Source organism: Dermacentor andersoni, chromosome 4 (assembly GCF_023375885.2).
Source record: "Dermacentor andersoni chromosome 4, qqDerAnde1_hic_scaffold, whole genome shotgun sequence".
Lineage (NCBI taxonomy): Eukaryota > Metazoa > Arthropoda > Arachnida > Ixodida > Ixodidae > Dermacentor > Dermacentor andersoni.
In genome coordinates, this window is record NC_092817.1 from 101,726,022 (window position 1) to 101,743,565 (window position 17,544).

Consider the following 17,544-nt stretch of genomic DNA (forward strand, 5'->3'; position numbering starts at 1 on the left):
CGCTATTCCCGCTGTTTGCTAAAGAATGTGTTCGTACCAACAAGCCCGGCTAGCCACTATTCTGGAGATTACGTAGCAGTTGGCCTTTAAAAAAAGACACGTATGTAAAGCATCGCTTCAGTGATAAAACCGGGAGCTTTGGATGGTTCTGGATGTGCAATGTTCTGGATTTGACCAGCTCCACAGTAAACAGCTCCACAGTAAACACCACAGCATACCATGCACACGACAGCGTTGAGCAAGCAGCAAGGCTCAACACATTTTCAGCAATGGTGCAGTCAGTATACTGCAGGTTTACACCACATTTTGCAAATGTGTACGGGGGCTGCCACGAAGACCAATAAGCCATCCAACCATAGATTCCTTCAACAAATGCGGTGTCAACAAATTACTGCTTTCCAATGCACTGAAATGAAATGCAATAAGATGAAGTCCAATTTTTCACCAGCCCTGTCAACAGTGATGTTTAGTGTTTTGGCTGCACTGTTTATCTTGAATTAATGCTGAACGTGATTCTTTTACAAACATGTATGTGCGGCAATCCCCCCCCCCCCTTTTTGCATTACTAAGAAAAATAATTTCCAGACAATTTTTCTTTTTTAAAAAGAAAGGATCAGTGGTTTTAAAGTGGGACTGTGTTGCAATTGGTTTTATCCTGGCACATTTCTTGTTGTGCACTGTTGTACATTACTTATTTTTGTTTTGTTCTGTCATGTATTTCCTTTTTTCCAATTTTTCCACAACTAAGAAAAGTGCTATGCGTCAAGCTTGCATAGCAAGAGATAAAGTAATATGAAAACTGTCTTAGTTGCAGAGTGCCATAACCAATAACAGATAGGTATGTAGGAGGCAATAATGGACAATACGATAACATCTTCCCAACTTCCACGAAAGCAATCCTTGCTGGGACTATGGTAGTAAATCTTAGATCTGTGGCAGCATAACATGACTTCCCTGTAAACCTTTCATAGGGTATACTATGATGCTGTTGTCTGTAAAAAACAATGAATGCATATTTGGATTCGATGGCTTCAAACACAGGTGGGCATGCATTGTGATGACAAAGTCCATCACAACAAGACAACTCTGTAACTTGTGCCCTCAGTTAGTGTAATTCGCGCCGTACTGGAAAAATATTCCTGGCTAATAACAGCACATCGAAAATAAAGATGAAGGAAGGCATAGACACAACACCCAAGTGCTGACTATAAGATGGAAAATTCACAGAGGAAACGAGTTAATCTTTGCATATCTTTTTTATGTGCAATAAATACTCAAACTGTAGGAGGTGCAATCACTCAGCAGATATCTTTGATGCTGCAGATGCCCTCGACTGCTCATTCATCTTTGATATCCGCCGCATAAACTTCGCCGTGTGTGGTTGAAAGTCTGCCAAGGCGTTGATAAAGGCAAGCCAGGTGTCTTCAATCTGCAACAAATTAAGGGGAACAAAATGGAGAATTTCACAATTAAACATACACTGAAGGGCAATGGTTCATCGGGCTATCTTAAAGAGCAGGATACAAAAGCATGGACAAAAGTGTGACCTCCACCAGTGTGCAGCTTCTGCTTCCTTCTTGTGAACTTCCTTGGGCCACAGCAGCTTGAACAGGATGAAAATTCTCATTCGTACTGTGCTTGTTTTGCATTAGAAACGCTATAATTTTCGAATAACCGACCTTTTTTTCCACTCAAGATGCCCACTGCATTGGCAATCCTCCTGTGTCTGACCATACATCCAGAAACTTACATATAAAGGGACCACTAAAGAGAAATGCCAAATCAGTTTAGAAGGATTAAATATTATTTCAAACATTTTTTTATAATAATTTCATGAAAATAGGTTGATTGCAGCTAAATAAAAGTTCTTGAAACTTGCTAGGTTAAATTCTTGACTCTTTTAGAATACAATGTAGTGAATCTTTGCCGATATCAAATTAACTAGGCCCAAGTAAATTCCATTGAAATACATCTCAGTAAGTGATCTTGAAGCTTGCTATGTTTACTCTTTGGCGCTTCTACAATACACTGCAGTGAAACTAGGCTCAAGCAGATGGCATCAAAATCCATGCCAGCATGGCAATCTGGTGTGACAACATTAAAGTGGGATCACCAGTCTTTCATTCTTGTGCCTTTTCTGGCTCGCAAATTCTCTTATCACGGTAAGAGTGGCTTTTTGGGTGTTTTGTAACAGTAATTTACTAATAAAACTATTAATTTTTCTCTTGTGCAGCCCTTTAAGGTTCAAGACTGCCCAATGTTGAATACAGCTTCTTCCCCTAGTTTGGAGAACAGGAAGGCTGCAGATGAATACGTTGACCACTGTGTCTTGAACAATCTTGATGCTATGTCTGCCTGCCGTGATGTGCACATCTGCGCCCCATCTGTTGTGGCTTCCTTCAAGGATGTCATTGTAAATGACATATTAGCACTTGTCCTTGTGGGTTCCATTGTTTTGGAATGCTCTTCAAGAACAAGATTAGGAAACTTGTCTGCATCAATATCTGCATGCTGCTGAGCTACCTGTTCTTTTAACTCGAAAAGGATTCTTCTAAACTGACAGGTAGTGCTAGCAGTACAACCTTTTAAGGTCGACTTCTGACCTGAAATTAAATTGAATTTACTGAATCTTTACAGGGTGCAGGTCTTACGTGAGACAGGCATGTGGTTACTCGCTGAATCGTTGAACTACGTTCGAACTGCTATGCAAATAAACGCAACCACTGATGGCCGACTACAACCACATTTACAGTCACTGAGCAATTTTTCGGACACGGACTAGTGCCATCCTTTAGCAGCTTGCAGCAATTAACGAGAATGTGAGTATGCGAGTGACACTAAGCGAAACTTCTTTCAAAATTTTCCTACTGCAAAGTGGGAGTTCAGGACTTACACGAGTAAATGCGGTACACGCTACACGTGAGATAGGCTTCAGGAAAACCATTAGCTAAAATACCAATTTACTTCATTTGCACATTTTGGAGGCAGCCATACGATGCCATGGTCATGAGGACCACTGGCTAACACTCCCCAAGCTAGGTTGAAAATGCAAATGCCACCTTGATGTAACAAATACGGATATATATATAAAGAAATATCGAAGAATGAAACTTGGTCCTTTATGATTAAAGAGAATACCTTTGTACACAGCATGGAGATGTTCACCCATTCACTTCCGTGCCTGGTGGTGAGCAGGCCAGAAGAGGCTAAAGTTTAGGATGCCAGAGGTGCACCAACTGCCTGAAATTTGGCCTCTTCAGAGTATGTTTTAACTAGCCTTTATAGATGGCAGCACTATTTACTAGTTGTTTTGGGTTTTGCGCACTAGATGGATATACGTGCCCACATCTTCAGCACGAGTTGATAGTAAAACAATGGAAACCTTCCCGCTCGCCGGGCTCCACTTTGTTGCTGTAGCTGCTGCAACCAGAGAACCAGGCTCAAAAAAAGTGTACAGGCTCCCAAGCAAGCAATTTTTTTTTTTTCAGCACATACTGGCAAACACTGATCAGCAGGACCCTTCGAGGCTCTTAGTTTTTCAAGGAGCAAGTCAAACTGTCCAAGAGGCATTCTAAGTGCAAAAAACGCAAAGATACACTCCACAGTTCCTGCATGGTTAAACATATTTTATACATTTTTACTGCGTCTGATGCAGAAGTCTTTTGTCAACAACACAAACCAGAAATTTGAAGCAGGCTTTAGAGCAATTTTCTTACAAAGTGGAACATGCAGAACGAAGCAGAAAAATGCGCTGTGGAACATCATGAGCAGTGGAGTGCCGATTGGGCCAAAGCAAAAAGGTTAAAGAAACACTAAAAGAGAAATGCATTAAGTTAGGCTATATTGGAAAGTTACATCTCGAAGATCACTAAAAACTCACTGACAATTAGTGGAGGCTTGGTATGCCGGAAAACAAAAAACTAGAAGAGGGGTAGCAACGCTCCATACAAGTTTTTGCACGAGCTACTCATGATGTCCCACATTTGGCCTCACCTCCTTTGGTTTAGTTAATTGTTTGTGTACAAATAAAGACTAAATTGCATTCTAAGTAGGCCAAAGAATGAATACGTACAGGAAGTTTTAACAACTTCTTTTGCACTGAAAGGGTGTACTATACGAGAAAATATACTGTGAAATCCGTGACGTCACACCCATGTGCTGGCGCTGCAGCTTGGGTATGCCATTCAAGATAGAGAGGTCTGTCTTTCAACTTCTTTAGTAACCAGTGTTCTTGCACCAAAGAAATGAAAACAGCGTATTAAAAGAATACCTCAGCATTATAAACTGACTAAGTGTTTTTCTTAAATGTACATTTAAGTATATTATAATATTCTTTTGAGGCTTGTTACAACTAGCCTGTGTGACGAACAATTTGTGTCCCACTGCCAAAGTTCCGGCGAAAGCCTGAATGTTTGAAATATGCCAAGCTGCCTGCAACCATTGGTAAACATTTAGGAGGCCGCAACGCCGAAAAGACAGCCTTTGTGCACGCCTTCTCAGCTCCTTCCCCACGATGCGCATGACGCCCTGATATCTGCTGTGTGGGCTTGCCAGTGCTGTCTGCTTTCGGTGAGCAAGACGGTCAAGCTTCTTGTGCGCGTTCACTCCTTCTCCTCAGCACGGAACATGGCTGCAGTGTGTATGCGCATGGGTGCATGTGTGTGCTTTGCCTTTCCCTCTGTTGCAGCGGTGCCGGTTAGCAAACTTGTTGAGCTGACTGCCATGTACCAAGCGGCAGCTGCATTGTGTGGAACGCGCTCACTCTCTGCTTCTCCTGAACGAGGGCTTTCCAAGGACGTTATAAAAGATGCCCCCGCCAGCCGACTTCAGCCTTCACCACAAGATATAGACAGTTCGTGTCCCTCTCAGTCATGAAGCTTGTACAGCTGACTGCTCCACAGCAATGTAATTAAAAGTTCTTTGTTACTCATTACGTGGATTGTCTTGCACCTCTGCCCGGATCCTTCCCTGCTGGTCAAGCTCCAGATTGATTACTAGGCCCATGCTACCTTGATGGTCCTGGGTGCCCGGCCCACCTTTAACAGGCCTAAGGTTGAAATGCCAGACTATTATATCTATCTTTTTAGGCCACTAGCATACAGCTAAGTTTCAAGAGGAGAGAATGAGATAGTCTGGCTGCATAATAAAAGGACCAAGACTATATTATAGCAAGAAGACAAACAGCTTTTCTGGTGTTAAGAAAAAGTAAGATAGGATTAAAAATATAACAAGGCAACAGCGAAGGAGATTTAAAGTGGTCAATAAAGACAAATACAGGTGAACCACAATAACAAACTTCAAGTATAATAAAATTCTAGGTATAACAAAGTATTTGGCATTTTATAGACCAACACAATGTAACTAGAACCTCGATAAAAAGAAGCGTGTTTATACATGATTTCAATATGATGACATTTTACTGCTGCTGCAAAGGAATATTGAGGAAATGCTAAATGACAGCTACTGGGGTCAAACGTTTATATTACACGCAGCTGCTTGAGAATGCACTTCTCAATTAATGTGCAGTGTGACAGAGAGCGGCTGCTAAAGTGGAGCAGCATAGCAGCAAGACCCTCTTGCTATATCATGTTCCATATAAAGTCCAAATGTGATAAAATCCTTCAGTGCACTGTGTGCTGTGAGTGCGAGGAAAAGCATGATAAGGTGAGCCAAGAAGCATGGTGGCGTCATGCATGTTGTTACCCGTGCCAGCAAGAGTAAGGCATGTGTCTGAAGAAGCTGTAACATGATGAGGCATTTGCCTGGTGCAGGGGTAGTGGGGGCAGGTGTAGTGGGGTAGTGTAGCAGGGTAGTGGGCAGGGGTAGTGGGTGTATGGGGGCAGGTGTACTGCACGTCTCCTCCTCTAGCCTGTTCATGGCTGCACATGGCTGTCGGCACGGCTGAGTGCATACGTGGCCTGTGCGCCCTATGTTGGAGGCAATCTGTGGCGGATGGGCAAGCCGAGATGGCCTTGGCTTCACGCACACCGTCTTCCCGCGCATTAGTCCTGGAGGCTGCGTAATCTCGAATTTCGGGGACGAGCTGAAAGTAAGCGGCAACAAAGGAAGCGTTCGCTCCCCTCTGCGTGCACTCTGCGTGACAGCATTGTCCCACTGTGAGCGACACTGTCAGCCACGGCGGCGGTGGAGTAGACAAGGAAGCTCACAGGCTTCGCTTTGCACCGCCGACGTAAGATATTGCAGACACAGCATGAAACTGTATCTTTGCTCACCGACTCTCAAATCCAAGAATACAATTTTTTTTTCTCAATCTAATTCCTTTTTTTCTGATTGCCTAGTAATTTAATTTTACAGCCCCTTCCGTTTAGAAAAAATCTATCAGTGACTGCAACTGTTATGCATAAAAGGTCAAATTTCAATATAATGAAGTGTCAATAAAATGAAGCAAATTGTCAATTTTACAGACTTGGTTATATTGAAGTTTAACCCCTTTGCTTTCGCCCGTTCCGCTGTATTTGGTTTTCCACATAGTAAGAAAATTGCTTTAACCCTTTGACGGTCAATAATGTAAATATACGGCGTCACGAGTAAGTCCGAAAATGGTTGATGCCGTATATTTACGGCGCCGTCTGTACGTTTAAAAAGCGCGCCAATTTCCTAACATTTTCTTTTCTGTCATGTGCTGCCACTATGTGGGTATACAGTGAATCTTTTTCGCGCGCCTCCCTCTTTCGGTTTTCGTTGCATGGTTTGTTTTAGTGCTAGTTTGCTCCCGCGAGTCTATATACTACCACTCACGCATTGGCGTGCGCGCAAGCGGGTGGCCGTTTGGATTTTGTTTCGTGGGCGGTTTTTTTTTTTTTTCGCTTGCGAAACTGATGGCTATCTTGTCCCTAATCGCTCAAAGGGCAACCGCTTGTTTTTCGCTCGTTTAGTGCTCACAGGGGTGCGCATAGGAAGGATGCCGCAGTGCATGCGTTTCCATTTCTTTTCTTTTTTTTTAACACTCACGGAAACTAATTGCCCTAGCTGGTAGGCGATAAGATGAAGATTAACGGAAGTTTGTCACATGTGTTACTTCTTTTGATGGGCACACAACCAAACAGTTTTCTTGAGTGCGCGTACCTACGCAGTTCAATTACGCTATGGATGTACGTATCAGTGTAAGAGCAGGAACATTTGAGGCTTGCGAAATATTCTCGTGTGCGGATTTTGAAAGCCTCGAACTATGTGCATAAAAATGCATCAAATTTTTAATTCTGATAATTTTATTCCCTTTTTTATTGTTGTTAATCATGAATGAAGACTGCATATATACCAATGCAAAAGATTTTTTTCTCACTTTACGGTCACCCTAGAAGAATTACGGTAATTTCTTTTCGAGATAGGTCCCTCAGAAGAATTGGAATCTGCAATAAAAAAATCGACCCTGGGCGGTCACATATGGCAAAAAAAATTGACCCTCAAAGGGTTAAAATCTGGTACAGACATCACATCTACAAAATGTCCAATTTATTTTTTTTCCCAAACGACTTCTGCGTCATATGCGGTAAACAACTAGCAAGTGAGCAAAATAAAAGGCTAGAATGAGCAGGAACGTGGAGTGCACTCCTGCATTCTTTTGCAATCAGAACGCCTCTTGGGATTTTGAACTTGGCCCTCAAAAACTAAGCACAGCATCAAGCGGTTCTGCTTTACAGCTTTCGGTGGCATGTACTGAAAAAAATGAGCCCACTCAGAAGCCTGTACGTTTTTTTCGAGCCTGGTACTCTGGTAGCAACGGCTACAATAATAGAGCGGAGTCTGGCGAGCGGGAATCTTTCCATTGTTTTACAAACAAATCCTGAAAGTGTAAACAAATATGTCCATCTAGTGTGTGAAACCCAAAACAACTATATAAAATAGCCAGCAATGTGCTCCCACCTATGAACAATAGCCAGAAACAACCGTTCTTTGAGGAGCTGGCAAATCGCTGGCTGAGAAAGCAAATGGGTTAACTGCACCACAACACGAAAGCCAATGTTACTGAATCTTCCTGTGCAAGAACGCACTGATGCTGTCTATTCGCACTGCTCTACGATGGGATGCTAGGCTGGCATCCCAGCCACTTACCAGGACAATCTCGTGGGGCTCGACGTTGTGAGTACGACAAAGTTCCAAAACACGTTCTTGAAGCGCAGGTTGCCACCACAGCGCCAAGGGGCTATAACTGTCACTGGAAGAAACCTCCGGCGCCTCCAGGACAATTGGAGACAACTGCGGGCCAACAGCACATGCGCCCTTCCAGTCGCCGCTCAGTGCCAGGCCCAGCCAGACCGCCTGGTTATTGTACTCGCTGATCTTTGTCTTCAACCAAGTCAGTGGAAGATGCTCTTTTGCTTCTTCCAAGAAGTCCAACAGGCTGCCAGGAAAATGAACAAAGAAAAAAAAAGAGAATGATCGATAAAAACCTGCCAACCTATAAAGTTAAAAAGCACTAGAAGTGAAGCATAAACTTGAAGTTTGGCGAAAATGCTGGAAAATGTTTTATTACTTTAGGATCCTTATTCTTAATAAAAAGTTCGGAATGGGTTTTCTAAAAACGCTAAGAAATATCTCAGCTCTATAGTCGAAGCAAGAATGATAAGTGCCACAGAAAAAGTTCCCACGTGTCCACAGCGATCGCCTAAGAAACGCAAAGGCCTTGTAAAGCCTACTGTAATTCACCTTAATCGTGCTTAATCCTCATTAGTCCCCGCTAAACCACCTTAATCTAATCACTGATCAATCATGAATTAACTTTGCTAATCATTAATCATCTCTTAAACATGGGTGGACATGCTTTGGTTCACTTCTGGCCTTCCTTGGGTCACGTGATATTTTTTGTACCTCACAACGCCACTTTGAAACATAGATTTAAGGCTTTCGCCTTAAGATGGACATGTCTGTGAAGTTCATTCCAAAAATATTCCCGTAATGGCGGCTGAGATTTCAGTTGCTCTTGCAGTACATTTATCCTATGAGTGGGCAGCACTGCTGCACCTAGGCATGAATAATCGAGCAGGTCTGAAAAATTTGGATTTGAAAAATTGGTTGGCAATTGTATTTTCATTTTGTTGAGATCACTTTTGTCATAAATTGAATGCAAACGAAAAATCAGTGGTGTAAATATGACAATTGTAAACAAGCTACAAGAATTAGAAATTCGCAATGAAATCATAAATGCTGGCAGGAATGTTGCCAGCATGCTCTTAAAACATGTGGCACAATCGCGACTTAATACTCGCTGCACGTGCAATGTTGGACTACCAGTGCGAGTTTCTTTACGCACCTTACCTCCAGTAACTTTAGATAACAAGTATTGTATTATTTGAATGTGAGTGGCCCTACCAGTTTTCGACAAGTGTGAAAAGGCCCCTGCGTCTTGGAGACTTCAACGAGAAGGGGGAGAAACCAAGGGGCCCAATGTTTTTTAGTCACAACCACATGAAGACAACAGATAATAGGCCAAGAATAGCATAAGGGAAATCATTTGTTGTGTCAATTGAATGTGCAAGCAACAAGGTAAAAGAAAATGAAAGTGGAAGAAAAAACAATGACTCCAAGCATTACATAGCAAAATTGATTGAGTGGTAATCATCATCGATCAATCAAATGGCAATAGACGATTTATTTTGCAAATACAATAATGAACACTGCCAAATGAGCTCTGTGGAAATTAAAGAAGTTTCATGACGGAAGAATTGTCATCTGCCTGAGAGTTGGCCAAAGAAACACTGCTTCTTTGCGCTACTGTTCAGGTGGATGACAATTGCTCCCTTTCAGTAATGAACACTGTGAGCATATTATTGCATTTCCATGAATACTATAATGTGTCTTTGCATGTTCATACTATACGCACAGAGCCAGATCACATTTGTGTCACTTTCCTTCAGAAACTGCTCGCTACTCCACTTCCTCCTTACCTCAAGTACATTTTGCAGACTCCATCGATGAGTAGTGGATTACGTGAGAAGACTGGAAGCATTACAAATGGCCACTCGGGTAGGCATAGCATTATAACTCTTGCTTTCCTGAACACCTCCAGTCTCTGAAAAATAGAAGCAGGAAAAAACAGGAAGTGAGCCTTTCCACTACGCTTTACCATTGTGAACTCACCTACCACAAGGAGGGAGACAGTAGGCATGTTCGGGCACTTCAAGCTGGTCAGGAAAACATAAATCCACAATCAATAAATTGCCTTCCGTGCCTTCATTGCGTTGAAAGACCAGGCGCTGCAGAAAATTTTGGTTATGCACCTGGAGCTGAGAAGTGCCACTGAGGAAGCATTTTACGGCAAGAATTTCTAAATGGAATTTTTAGTAGTAACCAAGGTAGAAGCAAAAAATAACTACATAGAGTCAATGCACCTTTTAGCACCTATGAAGCTTTCGTGAAGCAATTAATGAAATGCTATAAATTTGTACATTTCATTCCTGCATCTTGGCACAAAGGGAACTGGCATGAGCACGTGCTCTCAAACACCCATGCACGCAATCTGACAACTCTTATATTGCCCCGTATTTCTTCATTTCTTTCTTTTTTAAATTATAGGGTTTTACGTGCCAAAACCACTTTCTGATTGTGAGGCACGCCGTAGTGGAGGAGTCCGGAAATTTCGACCACCTGGGGCTCTTTAACATGCACCCAAATCTAGGTACATGGGTGTTTTCGCATTTTGCCCCCATCGATATGCGGCCACAGTGGCTGGGATTCGATCCTGCGACCTCGTGCTCAGCAGCCCAACACCATAGCCACTGAGCAACCACGGCGGGTTTTTTTTCTTTTCATATCTTCTTATGTATTTTAAACGTACCACCTGCTTCTTAACGAAGTTGTGGGCCACAGTATGGAAATCATCATTGTCATCACGAACATGTGCAGATTATCTAGTCATCTCAAAGAGCTAGTTGGCATTCTCACTTTAGATGTATACATACAATTGTGGCCTGATGGTTAGAGCAGTGGGCTGCTGTGCTGGGGAACCAAGGTACAATCCCTGCATCAGGCATGTAATTCAATTATTTTTTACATATCCTGTGAGTTGGCCCAATGGATACTTTCAAATCCTATTACCTCAGCACAACAGCTCAATGCTCTACCCATTCAACCATGGACTTCCTCGTATATCGAGGCATGCACTGCACAGGATTGAGAGGAAAGAAAAGTGGGCATTTATTCTGCGCACCTCCCATATACCCAGGCCTGGTCGCCAACCCGCAAGACATGATACACATAGTGACCCAAGTTGTGAACTATTCGGCAAGAAAGCAGCAGCATCCAGCCAGAGTAGCCACGATCAGGAAAGTACAGGAGGGCTTGCAAGGACAGCTTTGCTTTAAAATATGTTGTAGAGCGGTGGTGTGAGAAAGTGAGCTACCTGCAGAAGCATTACCTAGTTGACTCAACTAATGATCCGAATGGCACAGTCAAACCTCATTGTAACAAAGCCATATATGACACAAAAATACCTACGTTATATCTAATATTCGTTATGAGCATGTATTCGTCATGTGCCGCTATTGGCAAGAAACACATTTGCTTCACTTCATTATGCTCAATCATTTGTTATGCCTGTGACATTAAGGTATACTAGCTGCATTAAGCCAAGAGCCCACATACGCCCCCCCCCCCTTTTTTTTTGTTACGAACCCTGCCTCTTATGTTTAGTCTCCTGTGCTTTCTGTGTGGCGCATTTCCGGAAACAGTTCTGCATGCCGGAAATCCCTTAGTTGTTTCCACTGCTGCTGACCATTTCAGTGCTGCAGGCAGCACGCACGTGATGCGGAAGCACCATGTGCAATAACATTCAATAACAACTCAACCATTTGACCATCTGTGTCCGCGGAAGTCTCCATTTATTGTCTCGGTATTTCTTCGTGGCAGTAGTGAAATTTCATTATATTGAAATTGTGTCTAAAGTACTTTGTTATATAGAGTTTCTAAATACATCGTGTTCTATGGACAAGAAGTCATACAAAGTTAAATACTTTGTTATATCAAGAATTCTGTTGTATTGAAGTTCGTTAAACGAGGACATAGCATGCTGAAAACAATAGAATCGCACCAAAATTCCATTGCAATATCAGAGGCCGCACCCGAGTGCTGGTTAATTTCTTCAAGCCGCTACTAGATGGTACTGGTTAGTGTCCTGTCGCGAGAAGAAAATTCCGGTTGGATGGCGTGAAAGCAAGATGAACCTCAACCATAAAGGCAAAAGTAATAAGGTTAAGACAAGCTCATACAGGCCAGTTACTGTAACATCGGTGACATATATGTAGAATGGCAATGCAAACCATAAAAGTAGAACTGCCGAAGTGGTAGGGAAGAATGATACATATAGTACAGGGGGAACTACAGAATGAGTTCAGGCTAGGCAGACGCCTAGAGGATATGTTTGTACTAACTCGGGGCATAGAGATTTTAGTAGCTGAGAATAGACCTTTATCGATAGCATTTCTAGAGCCTACAACAACGTAGACAAGAAATTGTTATGAAATATTATCAAGCACGAAGGCATAGATGATGATTTTGTGAAGCTGCTGAGGGACATGTATATAGAGAAAGCAGAGTACAAATTATGTGGGGTAGGCCGAAAATGTAATGAAGTAGTGGAAATAACTCAAGGACTGAAACAAGGGTGTCCTCTGTCTCCATTGTTGTTCCCGCTTTATGTTAAGGGCATAGAAGGACAACTGGAAAACAGTGAATTGAGGTTTGATTTATCTTATATTCATAATGGGCAAAGGGTACAACAGCAGGTCTGATGTATGTGGACGACATGGTACTACTAGTAGACAATGCAGTGAGAAAATCTATGCCTTAGGCTTAGCACAGCGAAATTGGGAATCGTGATCTTTAATGAGGATATAAGTGATTCCGTGGTATGAATTCAACAGCAAGCTGTACCTATAGTGAAGCAATATAAATACCTCAGTGCGTACATAAATGAAGAGAAAGCTTACTCAAGCACCCACCAAGATAATATAAAAATAAAGAAGGAGTGGACTGCAGCAATAATGAAACATCGAGCACTTTGGGGCTACAATAAATACTATGAGGTGGTGCGTGGAGCGCGGCACAAAGTAATCATACTAGCGCTAGCGCTTGCAAATGCCATTCTGTAAAGATTTGTAGGTCGGATGGCTTTGGGAGCCCATGGCGAAACCATAAATGAGGCATAAATGGGCCACTTCTGAAGCCAGAGAAGCGCACAACAACAAATGGGCGGCTAAAGTGCACTAGTATTTGTACCTAAAAAGTGTAAACATAGAATGGAGGAAGAGGCCAAGAAAGTTGGCAGCCATGTAGAAAGCAAGTGAAAGTGTAAATAGACAACCAGGAGTCATCGAAAAGAAAGTGAAAGAAACAGAGGGGGTTTATGCGCTTTTCTTTCCCTCTGTCCATGTTATTTCACGCTTCCTATGTCAAATGGATGCAAAGAATGGAAACGAAAAGACCATGCAGTTTTACAAGAATGAGAAGGAATTAGACGGGAAAAGCTGTATGATAGCACAAAGGGCAGTGCCTTGCTATTTGTGGCTCGAGCTGGTTGCCTAGAGACAAAAACATACCGGAACAAATATTCGCAACAAGATAAGCTATTTCTCTACTGCAGCAAAAATCCATGGACAAGTCAGCACATCCTAATAGAATGTGACTATTCTGCCAGTGAGACCCATAGGTAAGGTCCTAGAAGACGTTCTAGAAGCACATGGATTTAAAGAGGACGGAAGCATCAACCGGTCAGCAGCTTAGATTAGCAAGAGAGGTTTAGAGTATCAGTGGTAAAAAAGCAAGTAAGAGATTGATACAATCGGATCCGTTACAGGCATAGGTAGCAGTACAAGGTACACAGAGAAGTTTTGAGGAAGAGAAAACAGATTAAGGAGATGTACAGAAAAATTGTAGAAAGAACATGACAAAAAACTTCAAGCACACAACAAGATGAGGATGGTGAAAGAAGACAGGAGACATACGAACTCGTGAAATGTACGGAATCAATTGTATACATCATACCAATTTCTTGTGGTAAGAATTATATAGGTCAGAATGGGGAGATGTGCAAATGACTGCTTCCGTGAACACCGTAGAAATGTGGCGGACAAGTGCGGAGGGTTTCTTGATGTGCGTTTTAGGAAGCATGAACTATAAATGATCCTAGCGCTGTTTGCAGTTACAGCCTAAGCGTAGACTCTGGCGAAAAATTGAGTTGCGTGCCGATCTATCAAGAATGCACCATTGCCACGAGAAGCAGCTGCCAAATGACGCATGAAATTATCGAGGCACAGATCACTGATAATTTAGGAGATATCTGCGTGTCCAAGTCGTCCATTGCTTTATCTTGAAAGGAATTACAATACTTGCATCATCACTGCGCTTGCGTGATGTTTGGCAAAAAAAGCCTTTACATACTTCTCTCTGGGTGTCAATAAATTGTTGTAGCACTTGGGTGTCTACTGTCTTCTTTCACCGCCCTCGTCTGGTTGTGCACTAAGAAATTTTTGGCATTTCTTACCGACACGGCCAAACAGCCACAATATTGGTAGATAGAAAAGCACGTACATAGCATACCTGATTAACTCATGCAGGCAGGTGACTGTCATCGCCCCATTTCAAAGAGTATGCCAATAAGTTGCCATCATTATCATCACCAATGATGGCGTCATCATTACCACCATATCCTACTGGGTCACAATCACATGTGGCATAGATCCAGCATGCTTCAACAGTATCGACTGCGCCGGGTCACATTGTTTAGCAGGTTTAGCTGTATGACGCTTTTGGGTGCATTAAAAGGGCATCGCTGGAAGTATTGCATGTGCGGATATTGAATCATCACTCATGCTAACCAATAAAGGCACATTATAACCTCTCCTCCAAGCTTCCTCCTCCACACACTTCCTCTCCACAATCGAACCACTATTGCTGACATCAAAACCTAAACCCGTTAAACACCACAAAGAAAGCTTTGTTTAATATGGGCAGATATGCACACAGCTAGATACAACATTCTATGAGTCAAGGGCACCATTGTTGACAATCAACAAGATTTTGGTGTTACAAAGCAGCAGTCATTAAAAGATTCAATAAGCTACATGACTAAGTTTGTGCACCAAAGAAGTTGCGCAGTCAGCCTTAGGACATGATCTCATGTTGGACAAGCGCAGTGATTATCTCAGAAGACAGGCTCACCATGGAGTAAAGCTCGAAGACAGGCAGCAGGATTTCGACAAGCCTGTTCGGGTGAAGTTGCACTAGCGCCATGCCAACACGCCCAAGGTCAGTAATAAGGCGCTCTAATGCATTCATGGTTTCCTTCCCATAAGTCCTGACGAATATGGAATCCCTGCAGGAAAGTGCAGTTCTACAGACAGCCTTACAAGAAGCAACAATGGGTCACTATAAAACATTTAATAAGGTACAAATAGTAGTGCAGCTATTGCACCAGCACAACTATTCCACCAAGTCACAGGACTAAGAGATAGTTCAAAAGCAACAAAATACAAGCACTTGGAAGGTTTAACATTGCACAACATTTCAGGCACGGCCAGACATATGTATTCCCTTAACTGTTTTGGATGAGCCCTCCTCATCAGAGAACTCGCATCCCCAAAGTGTTTAGGAAGAGTGCAGTTGCAGTTTTCTTTTCTCCTTGAGCATTTTGGTCAAGAGACGCTTGTCCGTGGCTTAATTGGCATTTCAGTAGGCAGGGGGCAGTATGTACCAGTTGATTTCCTTCTTATATATCTGGAGTGCATTTCTCACGTGGCAACTAACGTATTCAAAATGGCGTCTGGAGGCGATGCAAGTATGGCCGGCTCGTCTTCCGGAAAAGGAGGAATTTCTTCACCGTCTTCTTTCGAAGATGATGGTTAAGACGCCAAGAGGTATATTGCTTCAGGAATCGAAGACAAACGTGACGACGAGTGAGGTCAGCAGCGCCTCGCACAGAGAAGACAAAGAGGAAGGCTTGCAGGACAACACTGTAAGTGCGCTTTCGTGGGGTAAAATTTATGTGAACAACGTTCTGTCAAAGCCACCACTGTTTCCTTTTTTTTTTTTGTATCCAGTAAAATATTTAGTGTGAGCTCACCAGCTGAATTGTTTGAATATATAATTACTATATCGATTGTTTTCAAGGTGGTGATATGGCTTTCATGACAGTTGATGAAACCAATAGGATAGCGACTCTGCGTAATCACTTTTTTAGCTGTGCCACATATCACCAAAGCTCCCTTAATCAAATAACGCACTCTCAGCATGCACAGCTGATATGACAAAGACAAAAAAATTCTGAATATATTCTTACCATAATTTTTGTTGATTAGCAGCAGGTGGTTGGTGCATTTATAATATTGCCACATGGTGTGGCACAGCAAGGGGACTGAAGAGTAAGAGAACGAGGTTCGTCTCGGCATCGCGCGTCAACGGTTAGGTTTCGTGAAGTACAAACCCATTCAGCTTGTATACTTCAGCAGGGTATACGCGACAATTTGGTGGAGTTTGCTGGGTAGACCCAACTTATGCAGGAGACCCCACTGGGCAGCAAGAACCTCGCACAATTGCAGTTGACTCCAGTTCACCGCACAAGCCGGCGAATACGAGGCCCCGCCCCAGAATTTGGAAACCTCCAGGAAAAAGTGATGACTACGACCACTATGACTTCTACGGAAAGGATAACACCGACTTACCTAACGCTGCTTAACCCCCAAGTGCCGACGGCTTTTCATGGCGACATATTTGAAGACGTGGAAGACTGGCTGGCAGAGTTCGAGCGCGTGGCTGCGTTTAACAAGTGGGACAACAACGCCAAAGTCAGGAACGTCTACTTCAGCCTCCAGGATTGTGCTCGCACGTGGTTTGTGAACTGCAAAAGTGCCCTGTCATCCTGGCCTGAATTCCAGCGCAAGCTACTGGAGACTTACTCCAGCCCCGATCGCCGGGAAAAAGCAGAGCGAGCCCTTCAGTCACGCATCCAAAAGCCCAACGAGAGCGTCACGATGCACTTGGAGGACATGACACGTCTCTTTCAGCGTGCCGATCCGAGCATGTCGGAAGAGAAGAAGGTGCGTCATCTGATGAGAGGCGTACAGGAACAGCTCTTTGGCGGTCTTGTTCGGAATATGCCCAAGACTGTTGCGGAGTTCCTCACCGAAGCCACCGCAATGGAGAAGACACTTCAGCAACGGTCGAACATGTACAACAGACAAGTAAATTCCGCCTGCACTCCGGATATGCCGGTAGGCTTCAGGTGCGACGTCGCCTTGCTTTGCGAGCTGATTCGCTCAGTGGTTCGCGACGAGCTGCAGAAGCACCACGGTACGTCGCCACCGCCAGTCAGCTCACTCGCCAGCATCGTACGCAACGAAGTACAGCAGGCACTGCAGGCATCTCTTTCCAGCAGTGAAGCGCCACCTCTGCCAAGTGAGTCCCGGCGGAAGACTTACGCAGAAACATTACTGAGCCCCGCCCAAGCTTTCGCACCTACTTATGTTGAGTCGCCAGTCACGTTGCAATCGGCGCAAGCCGCTCCGACAACTCTTCTACCATACTTCGACGACC

The 17,544-nt window shown here is 43.3% G+C and overlaps 1 protein-coding gene across 6 annotated transcripts in view; it reads right to left on the bottom strand.

The window, feature by feature from the left end:
• Window positions 1-1,237: 1,237 nt before the first annotated feature.
• The window catches only part of LOC126536548 (centromere protein I-like), a 74,492-nt gene continuing 58,185 nt past the window's right edge, over window positions 1,238-17,544 (bottom strand). For 4 of the 6 annotated variants that reach the window (XM_055074081.1, XM_055074080.1, XM_055074082.2 and 1 more), the window contains 4 exons: window positions 15,175-15,328; window positions 9,906-10,030; window positions 8,074-8,362; window positions 1,238-1,429 (listed from right to left, as the gene is read on the bottom strand). In XM_055074081.1, the coding sequence (XP_054930056.1) occupies window positions 1,295-1,429; window positions 8,074-8,362; window positions 9,906-10,030; window positions 15,175-15,328 (703 nt within the window). In that variant the 3' untranslated portion in view covers window positions 1,238-1,294. Of the gene's footprint in view, window positions 1,430-8,073; window positions 8,363-9,905; window positions 10,031-10,098; window positions 10,143-15,174; window positions 15,329-17,544 lie in introns of those variants that run through there. The other 2 variants (XM_055074084.1, XM_055074085.1) reach the window with 2 other exon arrangements.